This window comes from Syngnathus scovelli, chromosome 17, assembly GCF_024217435.2.
Source record: "Syngnathus scovelli strain Florida chromosome 17, RoL_Ssco_1.2, whole genome shotgun sequence".
Lineage (NCBI taxonomy): Eukaryota > Metazoa > Chordata > Actinopteri > Syngnathiformes > Syngnathidae > Syngnathus > Syngnathus scovelli.
In genome coordinates this window covers 8335178-8362354 of record NC_090863.1, presented here as the reverse complement: position 1 = coordinate 8362354, position 27177 = coordinate 8335178, and the positions used below count along the sequence as shown (strand labels likewise).

The following is a 27177-nucleotide window of genomic DNA, read 5'->3' as shown; positions in this document are numbered from 1 at the left end:
AGGAAAACGAGAGACACACACGCACCAAAAAAAAAAAAAAACGAGTCACACGCCAAGCAGCAAAGCCACTCCGGCCAGGATCCATTTGGCAGGGCGTTCCCTTGTTTTCAGGCTCAGAGTCCACACATATGTGGGCCCTCTGATCTTGGTCTTATAAAGAGGACACTCGTAGATGTTCCTGGTCTCCTGTCGGTCGTTGGGCACAGCTCGGACAGAGATGACGGGCATGGCTGGGGTCAGCTCCTTTAAACGTGCTTCTGTGATCACCCCGGCCTGAGTATCCCATCTGGCTCCTTTCAAAATGATCATTAAATTAAATAAAAACTAGAAAAGGAAGCCGATCCATATTGAAGGTAACTCCTACCTTCCATGTAAAGCCCATATACATAAGCACCCTCTCTTGCAGGCTGGTTGAACTCCTCCTTAAACTTCTTGGTCACGTCCACAGTCAGGTTGACCTTATCCAGGGGCCACTCGTTCTTACGAGCCAAGCTCTGCATCACGGCTAAAGATGAAGAAAAAGATTTTCTCAAATACTAAATTCAGGGTGGTCTCATGGGATGGAGTGTGTGGTACCAGTGAGGAACGACTGTGGGTTGAAGAGTCCACTAAGCCACACAACGGTGGGGAGTGATAAATCCTGAGTCCAGCTGTCTAACTCTTTACAACGCTGCAACACATCATTGTACCTAAGACACACACACACGCACACACACAGATTTGTAAATTAAATTTAATCTGTCAATAGCAATAAATAGTTTGAATAAATTCATCGGGCCACTTGTTATTCAGCACCACCACATACCATGTGGCGAGGGTGTAGGTGGACGGATAGGCCAGCTTGGTCCAAGCGTCAGGAACATTGTCAAGAAACAAAGCCACCTGGAGCTTCTCCATCTCGGGGGAGATTGCAAGTTCTCCCTTGACGGAACGACATGGTGATTACGCAGAAGGTCACCCACACAAAGACGCAGCGAGGGTTAAGCATACTCTCAGTCCCAGGTCAAGCTCCTTGAGTGAGCGCCGTATCTCGCCGATGAGCATGTTCATACGCTCACACTCCTGGAAGCAAACCAGGATGTACGGAGACCTTTCAGTTGTCTTGGCGGTGATGTCGGTCATGCTGTACTGCTCCGGAAGCTTCTCCAGAACCTCATCCAACACTGTTTTCACCTGTTGTTGCCGTTAAAAAAATATGTCAAAATGTTGCCGTCATGGAAATTTCATCCTACCTTCTCCTCCAGTGTCCCAGTGGTCCCTTCTCCTATCACAGCATCAGGAGACTGTAGTTCCAGCAGGGTGCGGAAAAGATTATCTGACATCACGGTCAGGAAATCGATTTCTGCGTTGGGGTGCAGCCCGTAATGCACGGGACTTTCGTGGGGCAGCATCTCATCTATGAAGTCGTGGTAGCCCTGGGAAGACAAGTTTGATGGAGATGGTATTACACCAGTGTTGCATCTGGAAAGTGTTTTCTAGAAAAGCCTTACCTTGTAGTCCAGGTTGGATGGAACCAAAAATCCTGGAGCCAATGCAAGCTTCCTGTCAAACTAAATAAAAACAAAACAGTTTTTCCTTCAGTATCGGAATTGTGACTTTCCCCTAGGCGCCAACCTGGTTGGTCTGCATATATTCTTCCAGATATGTTCTGCAGAGCCTTCGGTCCCAGTCATCCGTGATGTGTCCTCCATACATGATCTCACCAAAAAGATATCGCAGGTCCTCCCATGGTACCTTCATCATGAACACAATGGACATGATCATATCGGAGACACTTTTCTCATCAGTGTGGAGGAGCCCACCTGTGCATTAGCCTCCAGGTAGTTGTAGAGGACATTCACCGATATGGTGAGGTCTCCAGTATTAAAAGGGTACTTCCTGTTCCAGCCCTGAGGTCCGAACTTCCTCCGCTCGGCCACGCAGGCATGGAAGTAACACAGAGAGAATAGGATGGTCTTAAACTCCTGCTCGCGGCTACACTGGTCCAAGATGCCCTGGTCAAGAAACGACATCATTTGGTTAGTAAAGTTTACATTGACTGGCTGAAGTATGGGAGACACTGACTTGGTCAAAGTTATCCAGAGCTGCATGTAAATTAGCATGCATTCCTGTTGGAGGCTCATTGGTGACCTTGATGGAATTTTCTAGAATGCCCTGGACAAATAATAGAAAATCCCTGCAATTATTGTGTTCACCTAATGATATCCTGTACCTAATATTGTGACTGTATAACAATGAAATTAAGAAAATATTATGCTGCTTGCTGCAGGTACCTGAGGGATGATGTGTTCCTGGGTGCTTGGCGCGGGCTCAGCGCTCATAAATACTCTGTAGTCGGGATGACTGCCTTCGCAGTAGCGCTCCAGAAGCTTCTCTAGTGAGCCCAGCCAGCGAGCAACCAGATGGATGTTCTGCACAGATTATTAGCAAACCTTTACCACCATCTTCTTTTGGCTGCTCTCGATAAACATGATATTATGTTGTATCGTGTTAAGCTGAGCTGAGAGGTTAAGAGTCAAAAAATGCTGTGTAGAGATTTTGTTATTTATATGGAATCCCATCAGTCATATGTCAAGTGTACCTGCAATATGACCCAATGACCCTCCTTTGCAGCAGTTTCCATGGCAACCTCAGCCACCGCTTCTTGCCCCTGACCCAAGGACACGTTGTGAAGCTTCCCAAGGTCGATGGTGAAGCCCAGCTTTCTCCCTGAGCGGGATAAGAAGTAGCGGAATAAGTGTTTCGCACGGTATGTTTACCCAAGTTCCCTTTGTTGTACCAAGTGACTCTACATCTTGAAGTGGGTCCACTCCAGGAGATAGGATGAAGAACATGGGAGAAGCTGGACCACTTTCTCTGAAAGACTTTGCAAATTCTGTCTTACGGCCTTCTGTATATTTCACCCCAAGCTTCTCCTCCACAAAGTTCCTACAATGGCAACAAACCGATTGGAGCAAGAAATTGTATAGTGAAGTAAAGTGAATATAGATGCTCCTCACTTGACAGCATATGTCATGCGGTCAGGTCTCAGAGCTCTCATCATGATGAGTTTCTGCAGGGAACTTTTGCCTTTCCACTCCTGAGGGAACTTCTCCTTCTCTGGACACTCGGATTCCACCATTTTCTTCCAGCGCTTAGGAGAGCCTTCAATGTCTCGGTCCAGACCTCGAAACTCATCAGTGAAACTCATCACCTAAATGTAAGACACGGATGGACCAAATTTATGGAGCTATGATTAAAAAAAAAAATGGCGTGCAATTCTAGTAAGAAAGGTGAGGTGTACCTTGATGGCGCTCCACGTAGTGTTGGAGAGAAAGTCCAGAGGGCTTAGGTAAGAGTGATCGATGTTGAAGCGTAACAGAAAGTCAAGTTCACGCACATCTATCTTCTTACTCATTAGGAGCAACTGGAAAGAGAGAGATTTTTTTCAGCACTGGCGGAGCTATAGGGGGGTCTATAGGCCCCAAGGAAAAAAATGCTAGCTCCGCCAGTGACTACCAGCAATGATACAAACACAAATGCACACAAATACCTGAAAAGCCAATTGTGCCGCAAATGTGAGCTTGTCCCTCTCAAAGAGTCCCATGCTGATGTAATTGAAGGTGGAATATGTCACACAATCTATAAGCGTTTTCACTCTGTTGGTCACGTCCTCGCAGGGCTCCACCATGTCCACCGCTTTGTGGAAGACCATGTTGAATGCCTGAGGACGGTGAAAGGTTTCTTTTTGCAGTGACCAATCGTGTGATATCTGCTTACCTTGAGGCTAAACTGGTACATGGGGTTGATCTTGTTGAGGTCGTTCATGATAAAGTAGAGCAGTGACGCTCTGACAGCCACTGGACGGTAATGTTCTCTGGCTTGGTTGATCTTCACCTCGTTGACTTTAGCTTCCACCACCTGGGAAGGAGGTCGAGTTCTCCGTGTTTTCGACTGACTTCTATGGGTGGTGTCTCCTGATAAATACCTTCATCTCAATCTCAGCGGCTGTGTGCTTGGTGCTCTCGAGCTTCTCTACCAGCAAATTATCGCCCAGAAAGTTACTCTCGGCTGCAGACAGCCTTGTCAGCAGCTCGTCCTCCAGAAGCTTCAGGTCAATCTTAAAGATGTTCTGCTGCTTTGTCAGTTCGCTCTGGAGGAAATTAATTTGTTTTTATGTCCGTCAAAGGTAGTAAATGAGTGCAAATCGTATTGTTTTTGTACCTTGAGATGTTCAAGGTCCGGCCTCTCCTGGTTGACAACTTGAGCAAGGAGCTGGTCCTCCAGCCCATCTCTGGTCACAGTAAAGTTAATAAGAGTGGTCTGAGCCTGAATTTCTGGCTTATAGTGAGGGTTGGCCAATTTGGTATGAAGGATGAGTCTGAATCCAGGATGAAAGACGCACTCCTTGTCGCCCACCTTGATACAACTGTAAAACCATTTGAAAAGGCTCAAGCAAGGTTCTTCATCCACAAGGTATCTCCAATAATAATCTTTGTGTTTATTTTCTTACCTGCCCTTTTTGATTGTGTGTCGACCCAAGAGCGGGTCAAGAACCGGGTCAAGCGTCTCCTCTATATTCTCGATGAGCACGGTATTTCCAGCCACGACGGCTCGTTCGATCACATCCACGTAACTGAAGCAACAAGGTGCAAATTTGAGTCAAGTGCAAAAAGGAAATCTTCAAATTGTGCGTTGTGATGTGAAAGCATCACAAGAGTTACGTGATGAAGCAGACGGACCCTTTTTGACTCAGACTGACAACCTTGAGGCTGTTGCCATAGCGACTCTTGATCCATTTGATGCCTTGTAGCTGAGGGTCTATGAGGAGGGGCCAGCGTTCACCTTAAGCAAAACTCATTAGTATGTTTTTTTTTATCTTAAAGCATTAATTAAGGCAATGTGGAAGTGAATCTCACAATTAGTGTGGATGGTGGCATTCTGGGTGGACATTTCATCTCCTGGCAATCCTTCATTGTTCCACTGGGCTACCATGGCACCGTCGGTCAGCATGCACACAGGATCCAAGTCGGCTGTCATGGGAATGGGGATCTTTTGGAAATCAACACAAAATGATCAATGCTTGGTAGGTGGAAGATTATCTAGTCTTGAACATACCGTATTTTTCGGACTATAAGGCGCACCTAAAAACCTAAAATTTTCTCCAAAGCCGACAGTGCGCCTTATAGTCTGGTGCGCCTTATATATGGACCAAATTCCTAAATTTACTGATTATGTTCAACACCTCTAGGATGAGCAGCAGAGCAAAACAAACCAAATTTGAGAAGAATGATATTGACATAAATTTGAATCGGTCACCTTCTGGCTGCGGAGGAAAGGCCTCCATAGGCTGTCCACCAGCTCCCTGCGGTACTTCTTGGAGAAGGAGCCAGCATAGGATATGAAAGCTGCAGTTAGGAGGACATCTCCACAAAGTGTGGCCTCCTGCTCATGGTACTGAGCCACTGAGTGGGCCCAACGTACGTTTTCACTCTGACAGAAAAGACAAAGCTATTAAATGAAAGACAGGCTATTTTTAACTCAACTCAAATAATCACCAAACGATACCTGTAAGCCTTTGACGAGCCGATTGGCTAATTCAATCGTCTTGTTGGTGGAGTTCACTTCTTTCTGAAAACGCAATTTCTCTGATGTGGCTTTCTCATATTCACCGGTCAAAGCTTCCAGGTTGCTGTCTAATTCCTGAAAAACATTTGTGAAATAGTTTGGAGCAAGTTTTTCAATTTCAAGCATGACCAAATGTTCAGTGAGAGACGCACAGCCAGTTTCTTCCTGATGACCTGGAGCTTCTCTGCAGCCTCGGCGAGGTCAACGTTGGCTTGCGACAGACACTTCCTCTTCATCTCCACCTCACAGAATACCTGCAGAAAAATTCTCTTCATTTCCTCCCAGCATGGAAATATATATTTTTCTTACTGAATAAAGATTGAAGATGTACTCACAAAAATCTATCCGTAGCAGCGTAAGAATTGAAAGTCGGAAAATGTTAACACAGACACACACAAAATACAAAAATAAAGATAAAACACAAAGTGTCATTGGGTCCGTTCTCGTACCTCATGGAACCGGATCATATTGATCACCCAGGCACAGAGCCCAGCGGCAGCAGAAGATTTGTGATGCACAAATTCAGGGTTGAACTCAGGGTCACTAAGGTAGTCATCCCTCATAACCTTTACTGTGGCCTCGGGGATGTGCTCCTTGTCAAAGTTCACGAGGGCCTGCAGGAAGTCGTCCACCTGGACAAACAAGGAAGGACATCTGAGAGGATACCAACATGATTCCTTCCGGTAATCAAAGATTGGAATGAAAGAATCACCTTGCTCATGACCACCTTGGAAGCCTTCCAGCTACGATCTTTTGGGATCTTGCCCTGAGGAGCGAGCAGCACCAGAACCGCTGCTGTGACGTTGGTGACAATCGCCGGAGGGTTTGGGAACGTCCTCAGCTCAGTCAGATTCAACTGGACGGTATACACAAATATAATTTGTAGATGGTGGCCCCCAAAATTTGCTCATTCTTTCACCCTATACTAAATACTGAGGAAGAATAAAACCTCAGCATAGTTTCGATGAGTAATTGTTGATGTTTTTATTTTTTTGGGAGATGATGGTGTAACCAAGTTAAAAATATTTTCAAGTGAATATAAATTCAAAAGGGCATAAAAGTTCAAATATTTTTATCAGCAATAAAAATGCAAGGTTTGTCAATGTAAGAAGGTTGAATATTGAGTGATGTTAGTGATTAGCAAATATATTTTTTTCATATATATATATATTATAAAATTTTTAATTTATTTTTGAATTTGTCTGTACATGGATAAAAAGAGGGATGAATAATAAATTTGTGTTGTATTATTGTTGCAAATGTGTCAATCACATCCGGGGTCAGAGGTCATAAGGAGGGGGGCGGGGCTTGACAGAGGGAGATGACAAGATGGTCGAGTGAGAGACAATCAAGTGGATCCAGAACTCGCAACATAGAAAGTAAGGCACCTTTGTTTATTTAATATTGTGTGTGTATGGATCATTTGTGTTTACTTTGATATCATTTAAGAGAGCAATTCATTTTTTACAAGTTTGTTCATTCGGAAAATTGACTGTACTTATTGCTTCATGTTACCCTATTGAGTGTATTGAGGGCCGCATTGGCGGCCTGGAGGGCAGGTTCAGCCTTGGCTAGGTCCTCTTCTGTCTCTCGCTGCTGTTTGCTCACCTCAGCTTGAATAGCCTCCACCTAAAGAAAAATGTTGGATTTCACCAGAATCCATCAAGCTATTTTCCCGAGTGCTCATCCTAATTAAGATCATCATGGGTTTGGTCTTCAATGAATTTAGATGTTTTGGAGACGTTGGAGGAAGACATGGTATGCACGGATTAAAACTGCATAAAATAATCCAGGAAATGCATAATGGCAGTGAAAAAATATAACCCAAACATCTCTTTACTTTTTGCTCCTCAGCATCAGCCACAGCTCTCTCTTGGTTGACCTTGTCTGTCTGTTGTCCTATTTGAGCAATGAGAGCCTCAATGTCCGTGTTCCTCTGACACAGTTCTACCTCCTGCGTTGCTAGCTTAGCTTTAAGGTCCTCCACCTGGAAACCAAGTGAAGAAAAACAACTTATTATCATAGTATGTACCGTATTTTCCGGACTATAAGTCGCTCCGGAGAAATTTCATTTCTGAAATAGAATTGGGACTAAGTTGCACGTCTCAAAATTCCTTTCAACTCTTTCGTTTACTGTCCCACCGCAATGTTACGCTCTCGGGAAGAGTTAAATCGAACAAAAAAAACTTTTATTGGCTCGCTTGAGTCGTGTCATGCGACTTGAGCGGCCGCCTCCGGTAAGAGACGATAAAGCTCACAAACGTTATCACAGACCTGCGAGGCGGTGCTCTGCAGCTTCTGCAGGCCGTTCTCTAATCTCTCCGTCTTCTGACTGAGCTCTGTTCGTTTCTTCCCCAACAGGTTGCTGTAAAGCTTCATGAACTCCAGGAAACTCTTTGGCGTGGTGTAGTTGTAGTGCTTCTCATTTTGCTGGTACTTGGCACTGACCTATGATGGTGCCAGATGCGACGTCAGGAGGTGAGGTCTCCCTTTTTGTGCTTTACCAAAAAGCTTACCTCATTGACACTGGTGTGGGCGTGGGAGATGAACTCACTGATGGGCGTCCTCACATTAGGCTGCAGAAAATAAATTGTTGTAATACGTTAAATAAAACATTTGAATAAAAAATAAAATACTCCATATAAAAAAATGAACGTTAGCAACAGAAAGACCTCCAGTCCAGGTATCTTCTCTATGAAAGTGTTGCTGACAGACTGCAAAGCGAGCTGAGGCCAAGGGTGGAACCAATCAATGGCCGTGCAGTTCACCAGAGCCGGAAACTTCCGCGCTCGTGTCCGCAGTGTGAAACCCACGGGAGAAAAACACAACACAACCTGTGGACGTAAAACAAATAGCAGATGAAGAGTAAATTGAAAAGATCGAAAATGCATGAGTAACTAAATGCCAGAGCAGATGGCACCAAAGCAATACTTTTATATTAAACAGCACTGTGGACCTTGAGCTGCCTTCGTATTCGCTCAATGAAGAAGCTCCAGCAATTGTCTCTGGAATCCAGAAGTCCTAAACCTCGCAGCTCCATTCTCATTGATGTCAAAATTGTGTCCACTTCTTCCTCACTGAACAGGTCTGGGATGTCCCCTGAAATACCCAAATATTCAAAGTCACGTCTTTTTTCCAACCACTGGATCCTTCATTAGATACATCCAAACAAATTGAACCCAAGACCTACATGAAACGATCACATCCATCCACCTTCTCTAATAGGAAGACATTTTTACCAAAGCGGCAGACTAACCCGAAGCCAGCATGTCATTGACGAGGACCAGGAAACTTTCATCGGGAACCTGCGCATCCGTATAAAGGAACACCGTGCCAATGTTCTTCACTCCGACCTTCATATACAACGCTGCTATGTCGCTCTGGAAGCGTGAAGAAAACAATGCTGTGGTTTGGACATCAGTGATAGCAGTGACATTTTGGTTTACTTTAAGGTCATTGAAGCCGTAGCCTTTACGCAGCGTTATCTGGAAGACTTCAAGCGTGCTGAGAAAGGCAGCCAGCCGACAGAGACTTTGCTTCCCGCTACCGCCGACCCCCACCAGCAGGGCATTACCGTAGGGAGCTTCCAGGATGCGGCTGATTCGACATCTGGAACACACGTATATGCTCTGTGACTCACATCCATGTATGTTTGCACGTATATGTTATGTTCTTACACATGCTGGATAGCTTCTTCAAACAACACCAAGTCCATCACAGCATGCAGCTCATTATAATGCTCCAGAGCATCAACAAGCATCTTCTGGAGTTTCTCCCAGTCTGATGCCTGAGAAAATAAACAAGCTCGCAAAGTGCATCACTTTTGTAATTACTTCCAGTTACTCGAATCATTTTAATTTCTCACGAAGAGTCCATTAAATTAAAAGCAAAGCGTGCGGAAAGGTAATTAGTTTGCTAATGAATGCACATTCTTCTTCAGTGATTCAGACAGATTAGATATGACGGCTGCCTCTCTACATCAAGGCTTTACGAATATAGAGCTTGAAATCTTCTCCTAAATAAATTAATTGAAGTCCAAATCAATTAATTGCATCATGCTTGACAGACAATGAATGGATGATTGCAAAAGAAGCCCTGACCTGAATGCTTACCAGGTGATAGCGAGGCTCTCCTACCCCTTGAGCAAAGTGACAGTACACCAAAGGCTGGTGGATGAAAATGGACTCATCGATTCCCTGGAGAGGTGTAGCAGAAACAAGCGTTTATTTGAGTGGCCGTCATTAATTTGACATTCCTCGCCGTATACCTCAAAGTATCTCTTGCCAGTGTCCAGCAGGATTTTGTTGAAGAGCTCCACATCTTTCTCTTCCATCAGTTTATCTGAGTATACCCTGGAGCTCTCATGAAGCCACAGATGAACAAGGTCCATGGGGTATCGAATGCACTCGGGCTGGGCAAACAGGATGCCCTGTGCAACCATTCGAAAATGTTTCATTTGCCAATTTTTTTTTTAAACTGTATTGATTTTACCTGGAAGATATTGGCAAGGTCTCTCAAGTTGAAAATGTAATGGAAGCGAATTGCAGTGGGGAGAAAGTTCTGACTGACTTTTTGGTGCAAAGAGACGGACGCCTGCAGGGATCAATACAATTTGTCACATGTTGAGATTTTCATCGACACGAATATGAGGCCGCACCTGTACGAGCGGTCCCACCGATCGTGAGACGCCGTAGCTGAATCCACCCTGCAGGAAGTGAGCCGACAAGATACTGGAGAAGATAGTGGCTAATGAATCAGCGCCAGGGAAATGGACCGAAAAGACGGAAAAATGTCTCTGTATGAACAAAGCAGAGTAAGATGTCATCAAACAAGTTTGGTATACTTTATTTTTCCGGCAGTCTTCACCTGAAGTCGAGGGTTAATCGAGAAGCTCCCAGCTGTTGGGTTCATACAGGTGATGTACTGGCAGTTATAAATGTCTTTCAGGACCAGCTTTTGTCTATCGTACCTGCAAAGAATCTGTCAGTGGGTCTTGCATGCAGAGAAGACAAGTGTGCGTCTCACCAGTGGTTATAATCCAGGTGCTGACGTATGAGCGTGTGAGGCTGGACGGTCCCGTACACGTCCACCTTGGGCATGTTGAGGTCATCAATGAAGTAGATGAGTTTCTTGGTGGTAGGAGGTCCAAATTTTCGACCTGCTTTCTTCTCAAGTGGTTTCTCCAGTACACCTTCATGCAAAATAGTGCTTATGTAACAAATAAAAAAGCTAACATTCTTATTCCGTCCAAGTCTAGGATGGAATAAGATTATTAGCACCAAAGCACCACTTCTATTTCAGACAGTACTTTAGTCCGAGAACCAATCTTACGTTGCAGCATCGCTGAGGTGGTATAGTAGTTAAAAGGGACTTTAGCCACCATGTAGTCCTCCTTCAGTTTGGAGACCTTATCAGACACGAGGATAGTTTTCCCTACTCCTGCGTTGCCTACTAGCATAATGGGTTTGCCTCTGTTGAGTAGTAGGTCCATGAAATAAGTCAGACAGATAGTTTCTGGGGTGTGGACAAGCACTGTCTGAAAAACAAACAAAAAAGGGGCTCGTTGAAATACACGTGAGCACGTTTTGTGGACAATCATTGGTACAGAACCTGCAAAGGCACATCGAGCTCCAGCTCAAAAGGAACCATCTTCTCACTCCAGGGTGTGAATTTTTTGGTCTCCGGATCGATAAAATAGTCAAAGACGGTTCCTTGGGAGGGGAACTTGACAGCTCTCATTTCTTTTGACCACCAGCGGCTGAATTCAGCACGGTAGTCATGAAGCTGCGCCAGGTGCAAGAAGTTAGCACCGTTGGAATCTGGATGTGGTCATGCAATGCTAGTTAGAAACCTACATGATCCTGGAAGAGGGCTCCTCCAAAAGCCCACACACAGGCGAAGACAAAGTAACTCTCATAAAGTTCTCTGGGGGAGTCAGGAGGAGCATTGTCATCTGTCAGCAGGCAGTCCAACAAGGAGCACAGTGTCTGATGGGTTACACAAGAAGACAACAAGGACCTCATCAACCTTTTGCGCAGTGCCACAAATTTCTGGCAGTGTTTTTAGATGAGGACAAAAGGTACACCTTACTTGCACCATGCTGTTTTCCGGAATAGGAGTGATAGTTTTCAGGTTGCAGCGGACTTGCTCCAGACAGTACGGAACGTACTTGTCAAACAGAATAGTGAGGTTAGCTCGCTCTGACTGGGCCTGCCGGGTCTCTATCCAGCTTGTGACGAAACTGCAGACACAGTTGAGCCAAACCATAGTTGAGGTGAACTGGATCGTGTGCATGAGGGTGAGCTTGTGCCTTACGAGGTCCAGCCCACGTCCTGGGGGTTGACGTAGAGGATTCCCGCTCTGGACACAGTGGCCGGTGTTGCGGCTTTCAGGTGGGAAATCTCAAAGAGCAGACGCATGGAGGAGGACAAACTGATCCTTTCATTACTGGCCAAAGTCAGTACCTTGACAAACACAAGGGGATATTTAAGCTAACTCTTTTTGAACCTTTAAAATTGATTTAGCTTTTTATACAGGTTGACAAAAATGAACGGGGTAAACTCTTCTGGACCTTATTGTCATCCATAACTGTGTTTAGCGACTCGATCCACATGGGGTCAATGTCCCCGTCCAGAACGATCCATTTGGGGCCGTCGTGGGTAACTGAAGTGAGTTCTCTCATGGTAGTCGAGAACACGCCTGAAGCAGAAAACGCAGCAAAACGTTGAGCATGTGCTGAAATGAATCATGACGTTCCCTTACCATCCTTCCACTCTCTGGTGGCAGGGTGCAGATATCCAAACAACTCATCTGTGGTCACGGCTTTCGGGTTGATGTCATGCCACACTGGCTTCATCTTCATGTTTGCATAGGTTCTATGGAGGGTCTTCAAGATCTGGTAAAGAAGATTGTGTGTCAATCAAAAATGGATAACAATTAAGAAGCTGGGATAATAAAGCAGTAATTGTGTCAACCTGGCTCTTTCCAGTTCCTGGTCCACCCACGACAAATATTGAGTGTCTGACGGTCAGCAGCTCCTCCAACTGAGTTACCTGGAAGGACAAATTATATTTTGATATTGTTTGACCAACCGATTAAAAATCTTCTTGGCATACACAGTGAAAAAACAAAAATTTGATTTGTACCTTCAGTATGAAGTTTTCTTCTGGCTGAAGGCTCAGCTCACTAAGTGATTGTCGTACAGTATTTTCCAATTCAGGGTCTCTTTTACGTGGAACATCCAACTGAGGGAAGAGGTCGCTAATGAGACCAAGAAATATGGGCACATCGTTGGTCACGATCTTTGGCAGGTTGAAGTCCCTTAACGCCCGCATCAGCACCTGAGGAGAAAAATGGGATGGTGGATGTCACCTGCAACCAGATGCTAGTTCGAACGTGACACTGGTCAAAGCGACCACATTGATGCCCACCTGTTCCTCAGGTCTACTACGCTCCTCTCGCTTCAGTGAGCCAGCTACCACCAGAACGGATTTGATGGCTCTTAAACCCCAATCATAATGATCCTGATCCAGAAGGAGTCCAATCAGGCCATTGTTATTTTGATGCCTTCAATGAAAATGATGTACCTGTTTGGACAGCAGTTCTTTACAGAGCGTGTAGAGGCTGATGAACTTGCGTGCCAGTAGACGAGCATCTATGAACCCCTCCGCCACCAGCATGATTTCACAGATGAGCTCAAAGTCCGGGATCACCATGGCACAAGGCCTGGATGGTTGGAAAACCGCCTCATGATAATTTGAACGGTTCTCAGGATATTGTCCAATTGACAGACCTGAAGAGAGCCTTGAGATTCTCCGGTAGCTCAGCCCTCCCTGCATAACCTGGGTTCAATGTGATGAAGATTCCCACTGTTTGCTTCAGCTCGATTTCTTCTCCAAGGAAATGGAACCTACATACGCAGCGTTACATTAAATAATAAAACTTAAGCTCCGAGTGGGATTTTTATACTTACTTGTGTTTTTTGTTGCGTACTGCGTCCTGGATGGTTTTGACCTGCACAGCCACCACGGAGAGAACTTCCACAGAGATCCTGTTGAATTCGTCAAAACAGCCCCACACTCCAGTCTGAGCTAGACCTTTATAAATGTTCCCAATAGACTGGAGGAACATATAGCTATTATCACCTTTTTGCAAATATTTTATTACATCTTTTCATAGGGGTCAGTTCTTCCGTGTTGTTGAAATGATAAAATAAAATCTTGAGAAAAAGGATAGCGTTACCTTGTAGTCCATTTGCTCTGAACAGTTGAACACATAAACCATAATGCCCAGGGAACGTCCCAAATCCTTGGTGGTCTCGGTCTTACCAGTACCAGCCGGCCCAGAGGGGGCGCCACTCATCGTAAGATGGAGGGACTGGGTCAGCGTTATGTAGCACCTGATATGAGGAGGGTTTATTTCATATGTAAACTTAGTTAGACATGAAACCTACTTTTAATCCCCAACATGTCTCCTGGATCTAATTGACTAGTACCTGTCAGTAAGAGGTGTGATGACCAGCCTGTTGGTGTTACCCAGGTATTCATAACTGAAGCGGAACTGGGCGTCACAGATATCAACGTAACAATGTCGCGTTTCATCGTCCCAACGATGGCGCAACTGGGAGAGCCATGCGAAAGCTTGTCCTGTTGTCACCTGCGTTTCAAACAAAGTCAGATCAAAATAGTCAAGAACTCCGGTGATCTTATCGAAGCGTTCAACCTTTTGAGTTATGAGATTAGCCACGACATCTCGGGCGTGGACGTCAATGGTGCAGACGGTCATAATTTTCTGTCTGTCCCCGGGCGTCAGATCTCCCAGCAGCATATGGATCAGTGAGTTGAGCTGCGTGATCTGGCAAATCAACAAATATATCATTAAGGAAAAACATTTGCTTTTCCCTCTCATCTTTCACCAACCTGTTTTTTATTATATTCTTTGAGAGCCGTATCAAATCCTTCCTCCACCCTCGCAAATGCAATGCCCACATCTGTGGCCCACCACACCTGACTGCCAGTCAATCCCACCTACAGCATGAGAGCGGATTATTACGTAAAGTGAGCGGCATGTTCTACGGATATGATTTTGTGGGACCTGTGCCGGGTAATCAAAGAGCCACTGATCTCGTGGTTTGTCTTCGTAGGCGGCTACCGCTTCCTGGATTTCCTTCTGAATGGTCCGGCGCATGCTACTCTCCAATGCACCCAACCAGGACTCCGCCTAGATTGGATGTAGAAAATACATGTAAAGGAATATGGATCTATGTTTAGCGACTCGAACAAATGGAGCATTTCAAACCTGTCCTTCACAGACACACGGCTCGGAGAATGGAACATATTCTCCCTCCCGGCTGTACATCCCTACGGCAACGGTATCGCCGTCCATAGCTGCTCCTTCATCTCTGTGTGACTCCTTGAAGCGAAGGTCTGCTATGTTGTCAAATAGCTTGAGCAAGTGTTTGGTCACCTGAAAAAAGAGAGTGCATTCACTCAAACTAAGAGACTGGTTCATCCTTCTGTAATAAAACTGCATTCTCCTAGACCTTTGTGGATTTGATCCCTTGCCTGTTTGGGTTGCGTTCCCTTGGAGACAATCTCCAGCAGGTCGGAAGCAGACACAAAGTAAAATCTGGGGAATGTGAGCCTCTTGGTCTCCAGGTACTCTGCAAGGGCCTTCTCACATACAGACAGTCTCTGCTGCAGTGCCTCCAGGTTCTCCAGGAAGCCAGGCCGGTTGGTCACTTCTAACACATTACTGTTCTGCACCACCTGATTCATCAAACTCTAGGGAGAAGAAATTCAAATCAAAATGCATTGTGATGTTTGGCACTTGTGTGCATCAAGTACCTGAAAGTCATCGTGTATTCCCTGGAAGCGCTGAGCGTCGCTGGCCAGCTGGCAGCGGATGTCATGGCTGTTGGTGAAGATGCTGTTGAGGTGGGCCCAGGTCTTCTGCACTGACATCCACAAGGAGATGACCAGGTCAGCCACCATCAGCTTCCTCTGCCATACACTCACTTCTGGCTGAAAATATTCCACATACTTGCTCATAAGGATGTTTTGCAGCTGCACCTGAAAAGAAATTCATCGGTCTGCTTTATGGTCATAAGGGTCTAGAACTGCCTCAATGGATCTTCACAATCCATCCAACATGATGGTCTTACTTGGTTGTCTTCAAGGGTTTCTATCAGGTTCTCATCTGCTTTGAGGAGAGGGATTCCAGTATTGACGTGAGTGTCATAGGACAATGACATAAAACTCCATGTCTGCTTAATCTCTGACAAAACCTGACAAAATAGATGGAATCAAATATCTCAAACAAAAAAAGAAGGGATAAGAGTCCTTTTCTGATGTTGAAAGAGGTCAATTTGGTATTTCTTGGTGGCAAGGATTGCCTCTGCAGACTCAAAACCAATATACTGTACGTGTGGCGTTTGGGAACGCTGACCTTCTCTATCGCCATTTCTTTCACGGCCTTGTCCACTATATTTTTGACCTCGTCCTCCACACGGTGAAGCTGCAATTCCAACAGGTTTCCGAGAGTAGTGTCCTCTCCCATCACAAACGTTACCTGTGGACCAAAGGGAACCCATGACTTAACCAAAGACTGGATTATGTGTATGGGTGATTCTCAGAAAGTATGGCCCAGGTAGTATATTCATAATATTAATCAAATCTGGTGATAGAAGGAGAAACCAATATTGACTCTCAAAGTGTCCATCCATACCTTGGTTGTATTCATTAGCTGCTGCCAGTGTCTCTCCCTGACAGCAGAGTTCTGCAACTCATTGACCGCTCTCAGAGACGTCAGCAGGTTCTTCACCGTTGACTCCAGACCCACGTAGACATCCCACAAACGTGCATCCTTATCTAGCATCTTCATCTCCTAGAAGGTGCAACAAGCAATTGGATATGAGCGCTCCCATCTCCAACTGTTCATCATTTTTAGTTGTACCTTTGCAAAACGTCTGAGCTCCATGTCCATTTGCTCGACGTTGATCTCTTTCCACGGTGTCTTGGTCCAGTCCTCTATGCTGCTCTGTAAGGGAGAAAGAAAATTGTTGCATTGCAACCAGAATTTCGCAAGGTCTTGTGGATCTCGAATGAATTTCATACCTTGACAAAAATGACCATATCCCACACTGCTTTGACGAGGATGATGTCACTGCGACACTGGCGTAGTTGCTTGTAGTCTGGGAAGCTAACCTCGAAAAGATCGGCGGTGTCCTGGAGTGCCTTCATTTCTGCCTCCATTGCGGCTACTGCACAGTTGGACTGGAGACGTGCACATACTCTTGATAGCATGGAGAGGATAGTAACAACAAGTATGATTGCTCACCTTATCAATTTGCTTGTACGGTTCTTCCACACTGATCTTAAAAATCACCTCGGTATGGAACCGCTCCCTGAATTCATACTGCTTGACCTAAAAATGTTCAAATATTTAGCAACATTTTCAGAAGCTCTGTAACGTGCATGTGGTGGTGCCACTCATTTATAATGCATGTAGGAAAATGAGAAGGTGTGTCAGGGTTTCCTCGGGGTCACTTTTAACTCACCTCAAACCGTGCACATTTCCTGCGGATAACTGAAACTTCGTTAGACTGCAGCGGTGCCACTTCGTGTTTAACTGTAAACGCGATTTTCTTCAAACTCTTCCACCTCTCTGGTAGCTCCTGCGTTTGTTTTGTGGTTTGAAAAAAATGGAGCGTAAGAATGTAGGTCTACCTATTTCCCCAAAAGTCACCATATGGTTCCATTTCCACTTTCTACTTGAAAAGAAATTAAAAAAGGAAGTGTACAGTAACTTTTGGGGCACGCTATATTCCTGGTCATGCCATGTGTGTGCACCAACTTCTAACTGTGTGTAGACGCTCTCAGGGAGTTGTTGCCCATAAGTCTTGAGGAGCTCCGCGGTGGATTTGAGAGGTTTAAAGTCTTGTTCGTTGCTGATTTGTCTATCTCTCATGGCCATGAGATGTCCCATGATATCCACCAGGCCAGCATAGTCTCCATCCGACACCTTGTTAGAAAGACCACGGGCTGTGTTGTGGACAAAAGAGGACAGTTCCTTCACGCTGCAGAACAGAGAAGAACGGGAAAGGTATATTAACACGAATACTTGTCATGTGTGCTTTCAAAATTGGTGACGTGCTCAACCTTTGGTTGACGTGGTTGAGCAGGTGCTCCTTGAACATCCAACTCCATCTCTTGATGATGTTCATGAGCGTGTGCTTGAAGGGTCTGATGTCCAGCTGCAACCAGTTGCAGAAAACCCTCCCATCCTCCATCTTGCTCACTTGCTCATGCAGAGACTCAAACAGATTGATCTGCCGGCAAGAGAGATTTTTGGAGATTGCTCAAGGGGGAATAATTGGAAAGGAGCTAAAAATAACCTGCTCTTTAAAGTTTTCCAGAGTGGGTGGGTTCTTCTTCAATTCATAGTCTGCATACAGCTCAGCTTCCTCCGTTGTCAATACGTGGCCATAAAGCAGGAACTGACTCATAAATTCAGACCTGCGCATGTCAAGATCAAGAAACGATCAGCAAATCTCGCCTTGATCAGATGCTAATTCTACATTCTGACCTGTCATCAGTCCAGAGATAGCGGTAGCTGTTGAATGATGCTTGATATTCCCTAACCTGATTAAAAAAAAAAAAAAATCCAGTTGATAGCCTTAGCTGTGCCATCACTAGACATTCAGCTACTCACCTTGCTGATAGCTGCATGTGCTCGAGCGCGTAAAGCGTAACACATTTCGGACAAATCTTTCATTTCATTGATGTCGCTCTGCAAGAACACAAGGAGGGACAATGTCAAATAATTTATGTGTAGGGACATCAATAATCCTTCCGCATAGCAGAAAATTGTCCACCACTGAACTGAAACTAAAATTCTTGAATCATTGTAAATGTTCTTTTACTACTTGCAAGTACTGTTAGTAGTATTTAGTATTTTTTGGGAATGAGTGAGGCAAAAAGATTTATGGCTGGGTATTTAGGGATTATTAAAAGGGGGTGGGATTAAATCAATTATACTTCTTCCCACTCCTTTCCAGGCATATGAATATGATTTATGGTTTCTTTTTTGGTTATATCTTGCTTGCTACTCTTTTAGTATGTGTGTATATATATATATATATTTTTTTTTTTTTGTGTGTGTTTTTTGTCTTTTCATTTGTGTACAGTAATATATATATATTTTTTCCTCGTTTGAAATAAACGAATAAACGAATAAACTCTAAAACTCTACTGCACATGAGCTACAACTGAAAAAGTTCAGACATCTGTTGACCTGGTAGCTATCCTGATGCGTGTGCTTTGCAACTCTGGGGATGAAGGATGCCATCTTGAGAATGTTAGCAACCATGTTGTCCACAATATCAAAGAAGTTGCCTCTGTTGCTGAAGTCTAGCGGAGGGTTAAAGCACATCTCGCTGCCGTTCAACACCAACTGGACCTCAAATAATGGACTGACGCGCTGGGCTGCATCAGTGTTGTCCAGCAGGTACTGTAGAGAGCACTGGATGGCGTGAGAGAAGCCTGCCAGGATCATGTGGTCCACATAGTCAGAGTAGGCCTGCCACTCGCTGCTGTTCAGGTCAGACACTGCCAGGAGTGACTGGTTCTCCTTAAAAAAAAAAAAAAAAATGCAGAATTGGAAATGCTTCTCTCCCATTCAACCCTAATTAAACTCTACCTTCAGAAGTGCGTGTATCTGCTCGCCCGTGCTGCTGATGAGAGCGTGCTGCTTGGCAACATTTTCATCAATGTCCGAGAAGAGCAGAAGAGTCGAGTCGCGGCTCTTTCTTGTAACGCATGCGCGTTGACTAAATTTCCCCATGAGCGTCTGCATGGCCTCCACGTTTGCTTTGCTCCTCTGAACACGACTCCAAAGGCTCTAGTGATGTCAAAATATACAATTACAAGTTCTTATTTGAGGAATTTTTAGAGCTGGGATACAAGTGTTCGTCAATTCTTGCAGTTTACTGCGGCTCCTTAGCACACTTTGATTTTAAAATAACCTGGACGAGATCTCTTGCGCTCTTAATGTAGTCCCAGACGTCATCCTGGGCCCAGGTGAGTTCTCGCAGGGCTGGATCCAGTTGTCGCCTGGTCTTTTCCATCTCCACTTTTACCAGTCCCAGTTCCACATCCAGAATAGTGCTCTTCAGCTGGTTGTACCACTGGGTCACCAGGATCAGTGTCTGAATTTGCTGCAGGGCACAATGTAAGTATGCTTTGCAGTTTCAAGTTTTATTCGTTATCCGACTAGCGGCAGTTTGAACTCACCAAGCAGAGTCGTTCACGTTTCGAGAAGAGCTGAAGAGCTGCTTTGGGAATGTTCTGGCTCTTTAGCATTCCCAAATACTTCACCTCCTTGAGAACAGATCTCAGCTGGATGTAAAGTGAGGCGTTGTTAGCCAGAAACGTTCTGTCAGTATGATCTTCTGTATCTTTTGAGGGTGTAATTATATTTAATCGTGTCTGTTTCTTGATGCTTACGGCTAGACTGAAGTTGACGTGGAACAAGCCCGTGTTGGTGTCAAGAGTCAACAGTGGGTCCTCCAGATGTCTTTGACAGATTTCCTCCAGACCTTCAGTCCACTGTGAGAAAAGCTCCTGGTCCTGCTGCTCCAAAGCTTCCAGAAGTCGTTCACACTTGTGGAGGGCTGCGTCCGCCTCCGTGCCAGCCAAAGGCCTGGAATGGACGGACAGAAAGACTTTGAGGTACAAATATAATCAAGGTGAGTGAGCGAGTCCTTGGTCCATACATATGAGCAAGCTGGCAAAGTTTGGCTCTGTTGGTCAAGATGCGACTTTGAAGCTCCTGTGACCATTTCAGCCTCCCGGCCACTAGGGGCATATTTTTCCCGAGAACCAAATTTCCTGATGTATGCTGAAACAAAACAAGTTTCATCCATTGTGATTCCTGTTCTTAAGATGCTTAGATGTATTGGGGTCACATGATTTGCAGTGATCACTTATGAATATTAATCGTAATAATTATTTTCAAAATATCGTCTCACACGATCCCTGTGTTGATCAAACAAAAACTGGCAGTGGTTGATTTCCTGGTTGAACATGTCCAATAACACGGTATAGTTAGGAGAGAAGAGCTGATGGATTCTGGGTCTCTCCAGGAGGTTGCCAAAAATCTTCAGCATCTGAAATGAAATCATTTATTCAATGTAAAAAACATATTGTTTCAGAAATTGGCAGTAGAGACTCACCTTGAATGTAGATTTGAGATTTCTTGAGTGCTGAAAGGCCAGATTGAGAACAGTTCCCAGTCTCTGGTCAAAGTCTTTGTTTTGTTCCATAAAACACTTGTATTGATGAATAAAATCCTGCAGACCAGATTGAGACATATTTAGATCGTTATAAGATATTATTTAGATGATACGATATTTATTCTTCAACTGATGCAGTCTTGCAAGGCCTCACATCATTAGTGTAGTCCAAAGGGTCATATTTGCTCTCTCTGAGGGCTCGCCAGCGGTCCTGAAACTCCTCGCTCATGTTGAAGACCATCTCGCCAAGGATCTTGCCTCTGGATCCACCGAGTTCCACCTTCTCCAGCTTTAGAAAGTCCAGTGCTGAAGCAAATAGTTCCTACAAATGGCCACAAATAAAATCATATAGGCAACAGGAGTTGATCGTTCTGTGTCAAAACTTCATCCTACCTACCTCAATCATAAGCAGCCTCTCCATGATGCGGTCTGAGCGCCGGAACACAAGCGAGGTTGGAAAGTCCCACAGCTTGACGGTCTGGTCGCGTTGGAAGTAACTTGGAATTTTCTGGCGGTGAGTGTGAAACTGCTGCTTGAAGGTGCGCAGGACGTAGATGGTTATTTGGACTCTCTCCTGGCCTTCCTCAAGTTCCATCTTAAAGAGTTCCTCAGGGATCAGGTAGGCAAAAGCCTGTCAAGCAAAGACTTTCAAAGTCAGAAATAATCTCTACTAAATCTCGGTTTCATCGCTGGACCTTTTCTAGGATCAGATTGGAGAACTCTTGCAGTAGGACAACCATGCGTTGTGGAGTGCAGTAGTAGTGTGATCTGCTCCAGATGAGACAGAGGGTGTGGAAGAGAGGAGGCAGCAGAGTGTCCACCTGAGGGAAGCTTCTCTCTTCCAGGTTGCTGATGAGCCTCCTCAAAGGACGCAGATATAGATCGATATCCTCGGCTTCCAGCACCGCTGTGACAGCCACATACAAAAATCCTTCATGTAATAAGATCAGGCAAGGCCTTCACCTAACCAGAAGGTCAGAATCTAGATCATCACCATCGTTGACTTTGACAGAGATGTCCCAGAAGGAAGAATAGTAGCTGCTCTTCACTCTTCTCAAGATCTCCATGATCTGCTTCACTTTGTGACTTTGAATCTGAAAGCACCAACCATGATTGTCGAATGAAACGGGATGGAAAAATCGAAATGTTATGCCAACGTTTGACTGTACCTGTGATTGAATTCCCAGAAGATTCTCTCTTTGTGAGCTCCAGAACTGGAGCTCCACATTAGGGCCTGGGTGCTCATCCTTAAGCAACAGGGCTCCAGAGTCCTTCTTCAGAACATTCCATATTTGTCCAGACCACTGCACAATCAGCGTTTCGATGGAGTATAACAAGCCTTCGTTCGGAAGTGGACCTGCGTGACTGATGGAGAAACATTGACTCAGCACTTCTGTTTTAGAATCATCCTTGTTCTTAAGGCACCATTTTTAAATATCAAATCCGCCAACCTAATCTCCTGAGATCCTGCCCTTTCCACACAAAGGGGGAGAGGCAGAAGAGTTCGCCCCTCAGCATGTCCTCTCAGAGTGACCATGATGCTTCTTAGCTTCTCCAGATGTTGGTGAATGTCCTCTGACACAACCTGAGGCCACTCCTCGTGGTTTAGACTGTTAGATAGCACACACACCAGCACCTACAGAGGCAGTGGACATCCATAACTTCTCTTTCATATTGAGTAGTTTTGCCAGCTCTGCGACATTGCAAAGGAGAACTTAGACAACTTGGATGTCCACAAGCCCTACCTGTGAGATGACAATTGGTAAATGCTCCATCGGGTATCCTGGTACTTCCCCCAGTCGCAGTTGGTGTCGGAACCCTTGGCGAGCAATTCTCTTTACGCCCTTCTTCAGCACACACAATATTTTGGTCTTCCATGGTGGGGATGTCTTCACAGATGCAAAAACAGTATTTTTTTAAAAATTTTATTAATTTAATTTTATTTATTGAATTTTATCCATTCAATTTTTTAAATTTATTTATTTATTCATTTATTATCTCACCTGAGCATCCCCCACATGCAGCGTCCCTCCAGGTCCAGTGAAGAGCAGCAGCCTGTTGGTCCAAATGTGGTCCAGGTAGTCCAAAATGATTTGCTGATTCTCCTCTGCACAGATAAAACGATTCCATTTATCTGTCTTAACGCGGAGCACACACACGACCTGCTCTCGGAGGTAGTCCACCCTCTCGTCGGATAACACCACTCCAGCTGAAGCCCTTCCACTAGGGGAAGGGTTAGTAGCCCTCGTGATGTTGCTGAGGGCCTCTGCCATGAAGGAAGACCAACAATGGCTCAAAGATGAAAATGCCAAAAGACAATTAAATGTCTCCAGTTATTTTTTTATGTCTACCCTGCAGCTTGGAAATCTACAAGTAAAGTGATACTTATGACCTTTGTAACCGTATCCAGTAACCTGAGCCAGGTCCACAACAAAAGCACCACCCACCAGGAAAGGAAATATATGTTTTGCAAGCAAGTTTTTAACAGTGGTGACAAAATATCTGATGGATGAGTCTTTGATGAACGTAAAAATATTTCATTCATTTTGTGCACAGTAGCCGGAGTGCATAACTTCAGACATGCAATACAAATAGTGACCACACGAGGGCAATGTGGCACAATGTACCAAACATGCCTCAATTCTATGCTTGCCCAAACCATCACCTTCATGTCGTGCCATTTAAAATAGTTGTAACAAAATTTTGAATTTAACCCAAACGCATAAATGTTAGAAATTTTGATATAACAAACCCTAAATGCAAAAGATAACTTTTGGACACATGTCAGATTAAAGATCTGTAAATAGTCATTTCTGCTCAGCTATTTTTCAAATAAATGTCCAAGAACATAGACATTTTGCGTTGCATCATCATCCGACAGAATTTTCCTGTCCTGATTCCTCCAGAAACATCAATTGTATGGAGTTTATTTCACTCATGTTCTTCTGCTAATGGATGTTCATGACCTTTGTAGGCTTATTTTCAGTGTTCAGCATTCATCTACAGTGAATATTTCAATTGTGCATAACCCACACTGTAAAAACGATAATCCATGGCAATTCTCCAAGGGAATTTAGTTTCAAAAAATACATCTGTAATTCCATGATATTATACACTCGCATGAGTGAAATAAAGCTCTCTAGTAAATGTGCTTTTGCGGCACGCATCGATGTTTTCTTTTGCTTTGTTGTTCCTATAAGTATGTTTCAATTAAAAATGTGTGGCTGAATGTATATCTACGCACAGCTCAAGGCCAGCGGAGTGGCTTCCCTGGGGTCTATCTAAGCCCATTTGAGCCAGTTGACAGTAAGAGCATGACTGCCCATCTCTTTGACCTCAAGTCCAATGTCAGCTCTGCTCCGAAGGGATGGAAGCACGGGGGCCAGAAAAAGAGATTGTTGAAGAATGGGGAGGACGAGAGGAGCATGAAAGGGAGCCGATGGTGAGACAAAAGAGGGTCACAAAAAAAAAAAAGAAAGGCTGTAAGCCGAGATGGAAAACGAGGAGAGGCTGCGAGCGCACACGAATACAAATGAGTGAAGAGTGATGAAGGTGCGGCGGTGAGCAGCAGCAGAATAAATGTATATACTTTGTCAGCACACTCATTGCTGAGTAATGCAATCGGTAAAAGAGCAAATGGGAAAAATGGGCCTTCAGGTGATGTTTAAACTTGACTGTAACTGAAATATCACCCAAATGAGTGTGCAATATATTCTACTCCACTGTGACATAGCAAAGTACATACTAAACAATGAATATCTCATTTATTCTTTCCTTTTCCTTTCATTTTTGCTTTGTCTATTTTGTAGTTGCCGGTGCAGTGACGTTGCTAAGGGGGGTGAGCGCGGGAGCACTGCCTCCTCGAAATGTGCTTGGACCCCTGGTGCCAGACCAGGTAATTAACTTTTGGGTATGTTCTGAATTGTCTAAAAAAATTCACATTTCTTCCCATAATGAACATAATTAATCTCTGATGAGTCTTTTCTGAAGACTTTTTTTTTTGCCATACCAAAGAAAAAAAATCTTATATCCGCTAGGTGTCTGGAGGCTGAATAAATGAATGAATATAAAAATAAAAAAAATTTTGGAGGAACCAAGAGAGTGACCAAGCAAGCCAATGCACACCATCATTTGAGTCTCACGTGAAGCTCGTGACCGACGAGCCATGCAAACGAGCATGTCTACGTTGGTGCTTGTGCAGAAGTCCAGATGGTGCTGACCAGCCGTTCCTCCCAGGGTAGATGAAGTAAATGGAGCGATTACGGTTATGACCGACACACAGTCTCATGTCTGCCGGCATTTTTTTAACGCATGCCCGCACATTCACATTAATACACGTACGGTAGAGTCAGTCCGAACCCAAACTGCAAATGAACCATACCGACTTTGATTTGAAAAATCCTTTCGTATGTGTTAATTAGATCTGACCTTCCTTGTCACTTTCCCGATCCCTCCTGTGTGCAATTCCCATTACATGTCTCTCTCCCTTGTGTGTCTTTTATTGGGTCTCCACACAGAGCGAGTCAAGAGACGGGGACAATTCCGACTAACCGCCAGAGACAGGCACTCTGAAAGCTCCAAGCAAGGTGCTCCTTATCAGATGGCTCCTTTGTACTGCAAAGGTCCCTCTCCACTGATATCTACAGGAGGTGGCTAGAGGACATGGCCACCCTCCAAGCCTGCGGTTAGGAATAAGCACTCTGCCGTGTACCCCAAATAGAAGTCGTTTTCATGGGTACAGTATATAAGTGCTTTTTATGCTCTAGATGAAATACTCAGATTGTGTTGGCGATCCCTATTAAAGCTTAATTAAGACAAATGTTTTTTTCCCATTCCACGCCAGAGAGTATTTAGATCCTGTAGATGGAGCTCTTTATCTACGAAGCCGCACGTAATGTCCGGATGAGCCAATTGGAAGTTGCCTCATCCAGATTTTGCTTGTGGATATGAGCTCAGGGGAGTTGTGCATCATGCAGGCTCATCATCTCAGGCTGGGATGGATTTGGCACAACAGCAATGCGGGTATTGAGTTAAAACAACACTATATACAGGCAGTACGAAATCTGAATTTTAATATACTGAGTACGTTAGGAATTCCTTCTGCCTTTGACCTTGAGAAAAAATATTATCTCTTTAAGGTCATAAAATAAGACAATCGTGCGAGGCACAGTGTCTTGAAATCATTTACCTTTCTTCCCAAACCTGGCGGCGATGTGATTAAAGCATAATATCATGTTCCACCCCATATTTTTCATGCTGTGAGTCAAAAGGGCTGAAAGGATCATTTCCATCGTTTCAATGAAATATCTGCGGGAACAAAGCAGCAAATTAGTCACACTAACTAAAGCACCAGCGCTTGCTATCTCTTTCAGAAGACTTTGTCTGGCTTTTGATTGGTCGCCACAGAGCTCGTTCATTACATGGACAAGAGTTGCTAATGAAGAAAATGATAGACTAAGGTTCCTCTCTGATGAATAAAAACGTGAAGGGGTGAGCTTGATTATGTGTCATTTTCATGGCCAATTATTTTAATGTTGCATATAGCTTAGCCATGGTTTTGACCCTCCCTTTTGTTAATATATGTTTTTCCTGCATATTTCTATTTAAATGAATGCCAAAGCTTTGATTGATAACTGAGTTCAATCTAGCCCACGGGAAGACTTGGCTGGTCAGTCATACTGGCAGAATTATCATTAAAATCTACTGCGGGGACTACTCGGAAGTTGACATTATCAAATATTGATTAGCATCTAGGGAATTCTCTGCCCATTCTTTTTTTTTTTCGTTCTTCACCACATATTAATGTGATGTCATCTTAAAGATATTTTTATAGCACACCCATCTCATCACGGACTGCACAGCATCCGCAAGAGGGCATCTTGCAGTTTACCTTGGAATATAAACAAATATTTCTACTTAGGCCTTGATTGTTGCCTGTCTGGCTTTTAACACTACTTACTGTATATTAGCGCAGATCAGTGACATCACCTTTGCAAGTATGAGCATTTTTGACTGATTGAAATTGAGATGCATAAAACTCCACAAACAGATTAGTCATTGATCAAAGGTAAGCTTTGATCCGTGTGTGAGAGCACGCCATGTCCAATCGATGCCTTTAATTCAGACTCCATTGTGTGTTTGCACGATTCCGGCTACGGCCCCTCTCACCCCGATACATCGTACACAGACGCACAAAAAAAAAAGGAAAAGGCACATACACGGCAAACTGATTAGGTGAGCCACAGGGATTAGGCCTAATGACAAACAAACTCAGCGTG

At 44.4% G+C, this 27177-nt stretch overlaps 1 protein-coding gene and 1 long non-coding RNA gene across 6 annotated transcripts; one reads left to right on the top strand and one right to left on the bottom strand.

Annotated features, from left to right (window-relative positions):
• Positions 1-5: 5 nt before the first annotated feature.
• On the bottom strand, positions 6-22451 carry dnah9l (dynein, axonemal, heavy polypeptide 9 like). The gene is made up of 89 exons (XM_068648604.1): positions 22325-22451; positions 22069-22256; positions 21894-21993; positions 21595-21806; positions 21297-21530; positions 21054-21221; positions 20840-20956; positions 20636-20773; positions 20381-20505; positions 20112-20307; positions 19899-20003; positions 19631-19822; positions 19306-19506; positions 18901-19236; positions 18319-18396; positions 18193-18248; positions 18002-18122; positions 17766-17935; positions 17461-17683; positions 17165-17281; positions 16945-17031; positions 16722-16880; positions 16561-16644; positions 16333-16491; positions 16054-16176; positions 15770-15892; positions 15453-15677; positions 15171-15389; positions 14905-15072; positions 14701-14826; positions 14526-14633; positions 14329-14460; positions 14102-14262; positions 13849-14005; positions 13580-13725; positions 13400-13516; positions 13194-13332; positions 13038-13130; positions 12753-12947; positions 12582-12659; positions 12370-12502; positions 12179-12306; positions 11923-12071; positions 11698-11848; positions 11463-11594; positions 11218-11391; positions 10939-11143; positions 10633-10798; positions 10474-10576; positions 10265-10402; positions 10099-10200; positions 9875-10036; positions 9720-9803; positions 9285-9394; positions 9054-9216; positions 8864-8987; positions 8564-8706; positions 8280-8441; positions 8124-8183; positions 7882-8055; positions 7448-7594; positions 7123-7236; positions 6320-6463; positions 6057-6239; positions 5760-5861; positions 5548-5682; positions 5299-5472; positions 4899-5031; positions 4722-4824; positions 4493-4615; positions 4204-4408; positions 3968-4132; positions 3760-3900; positions 3533-3703; positions 3284-3406; positions 3000-3193; positions 2780-2928; positions 2582-2709; positions 2274-2411; positions 2065-2154; positions 1803-1994; positions 1615-1734; positions 1491-1550; positions 1233-1415; positions 991-1173; positions 806-921; positions 577-689; positions 365-505; positions 6-293 (listed from the first exon to the last, which is right to left on the bottom strand). Exons 1-89 carry the CDS (start codon positions 22434-22436, stop codon positions 46-48), a joined length of 12969 nt encoding a protein of 4322 aa, XP_068504705.1. The 5' UTR covers positions 22437-22451; the 3' UTR covers positions 6-45.
• Positions 6880-20954, top strand: LOC125985287 (uncharacterized). 5 transcript variants are annotated; one of them, XR_007487274.1, is made up of 3 exons: positions 6880-6986; positions 7969-8085; positions 20118-20954. It is a non-coding gene; the product is annotated as an uncharacterized lncRNA (long non-coding RNA). The 5 variants fall into 5 exon arrangements; XR_007487276.1 differs by lacking the exon at positions 20118-20954 and adding an exon at positions 12394-12513; XR_007487272.1 differs by lacking the exon at positions 20118-20954 and adding an exon at positions 9060-9422.
• Positions 22452-27177: the final 4726 nt, after the last annotated feature.

Coding starts and splice junctions, on each gene's coding strand:
- dnah9l (XM_068648604.1), bottom strand. CDS start 22,436: ATGGTCACTCTGAGAGGACATGCTGAGGGGCGAACTCTTCTGCCTCTC. Junction 17,684..17,765: donor CTCAACCACGTCAACCAAAG/GTTGAGCACGTC, acceptor TCTGTTCTGCAG/CGTGAAGGAACTGTCCTCTT. Junction 690..805: donor ACCTACACCCTCGCCACATG/GTATGTGGTGGT, acceptor TGTGTGTCTTAG/GTACAATGATGTGTTGCAGC.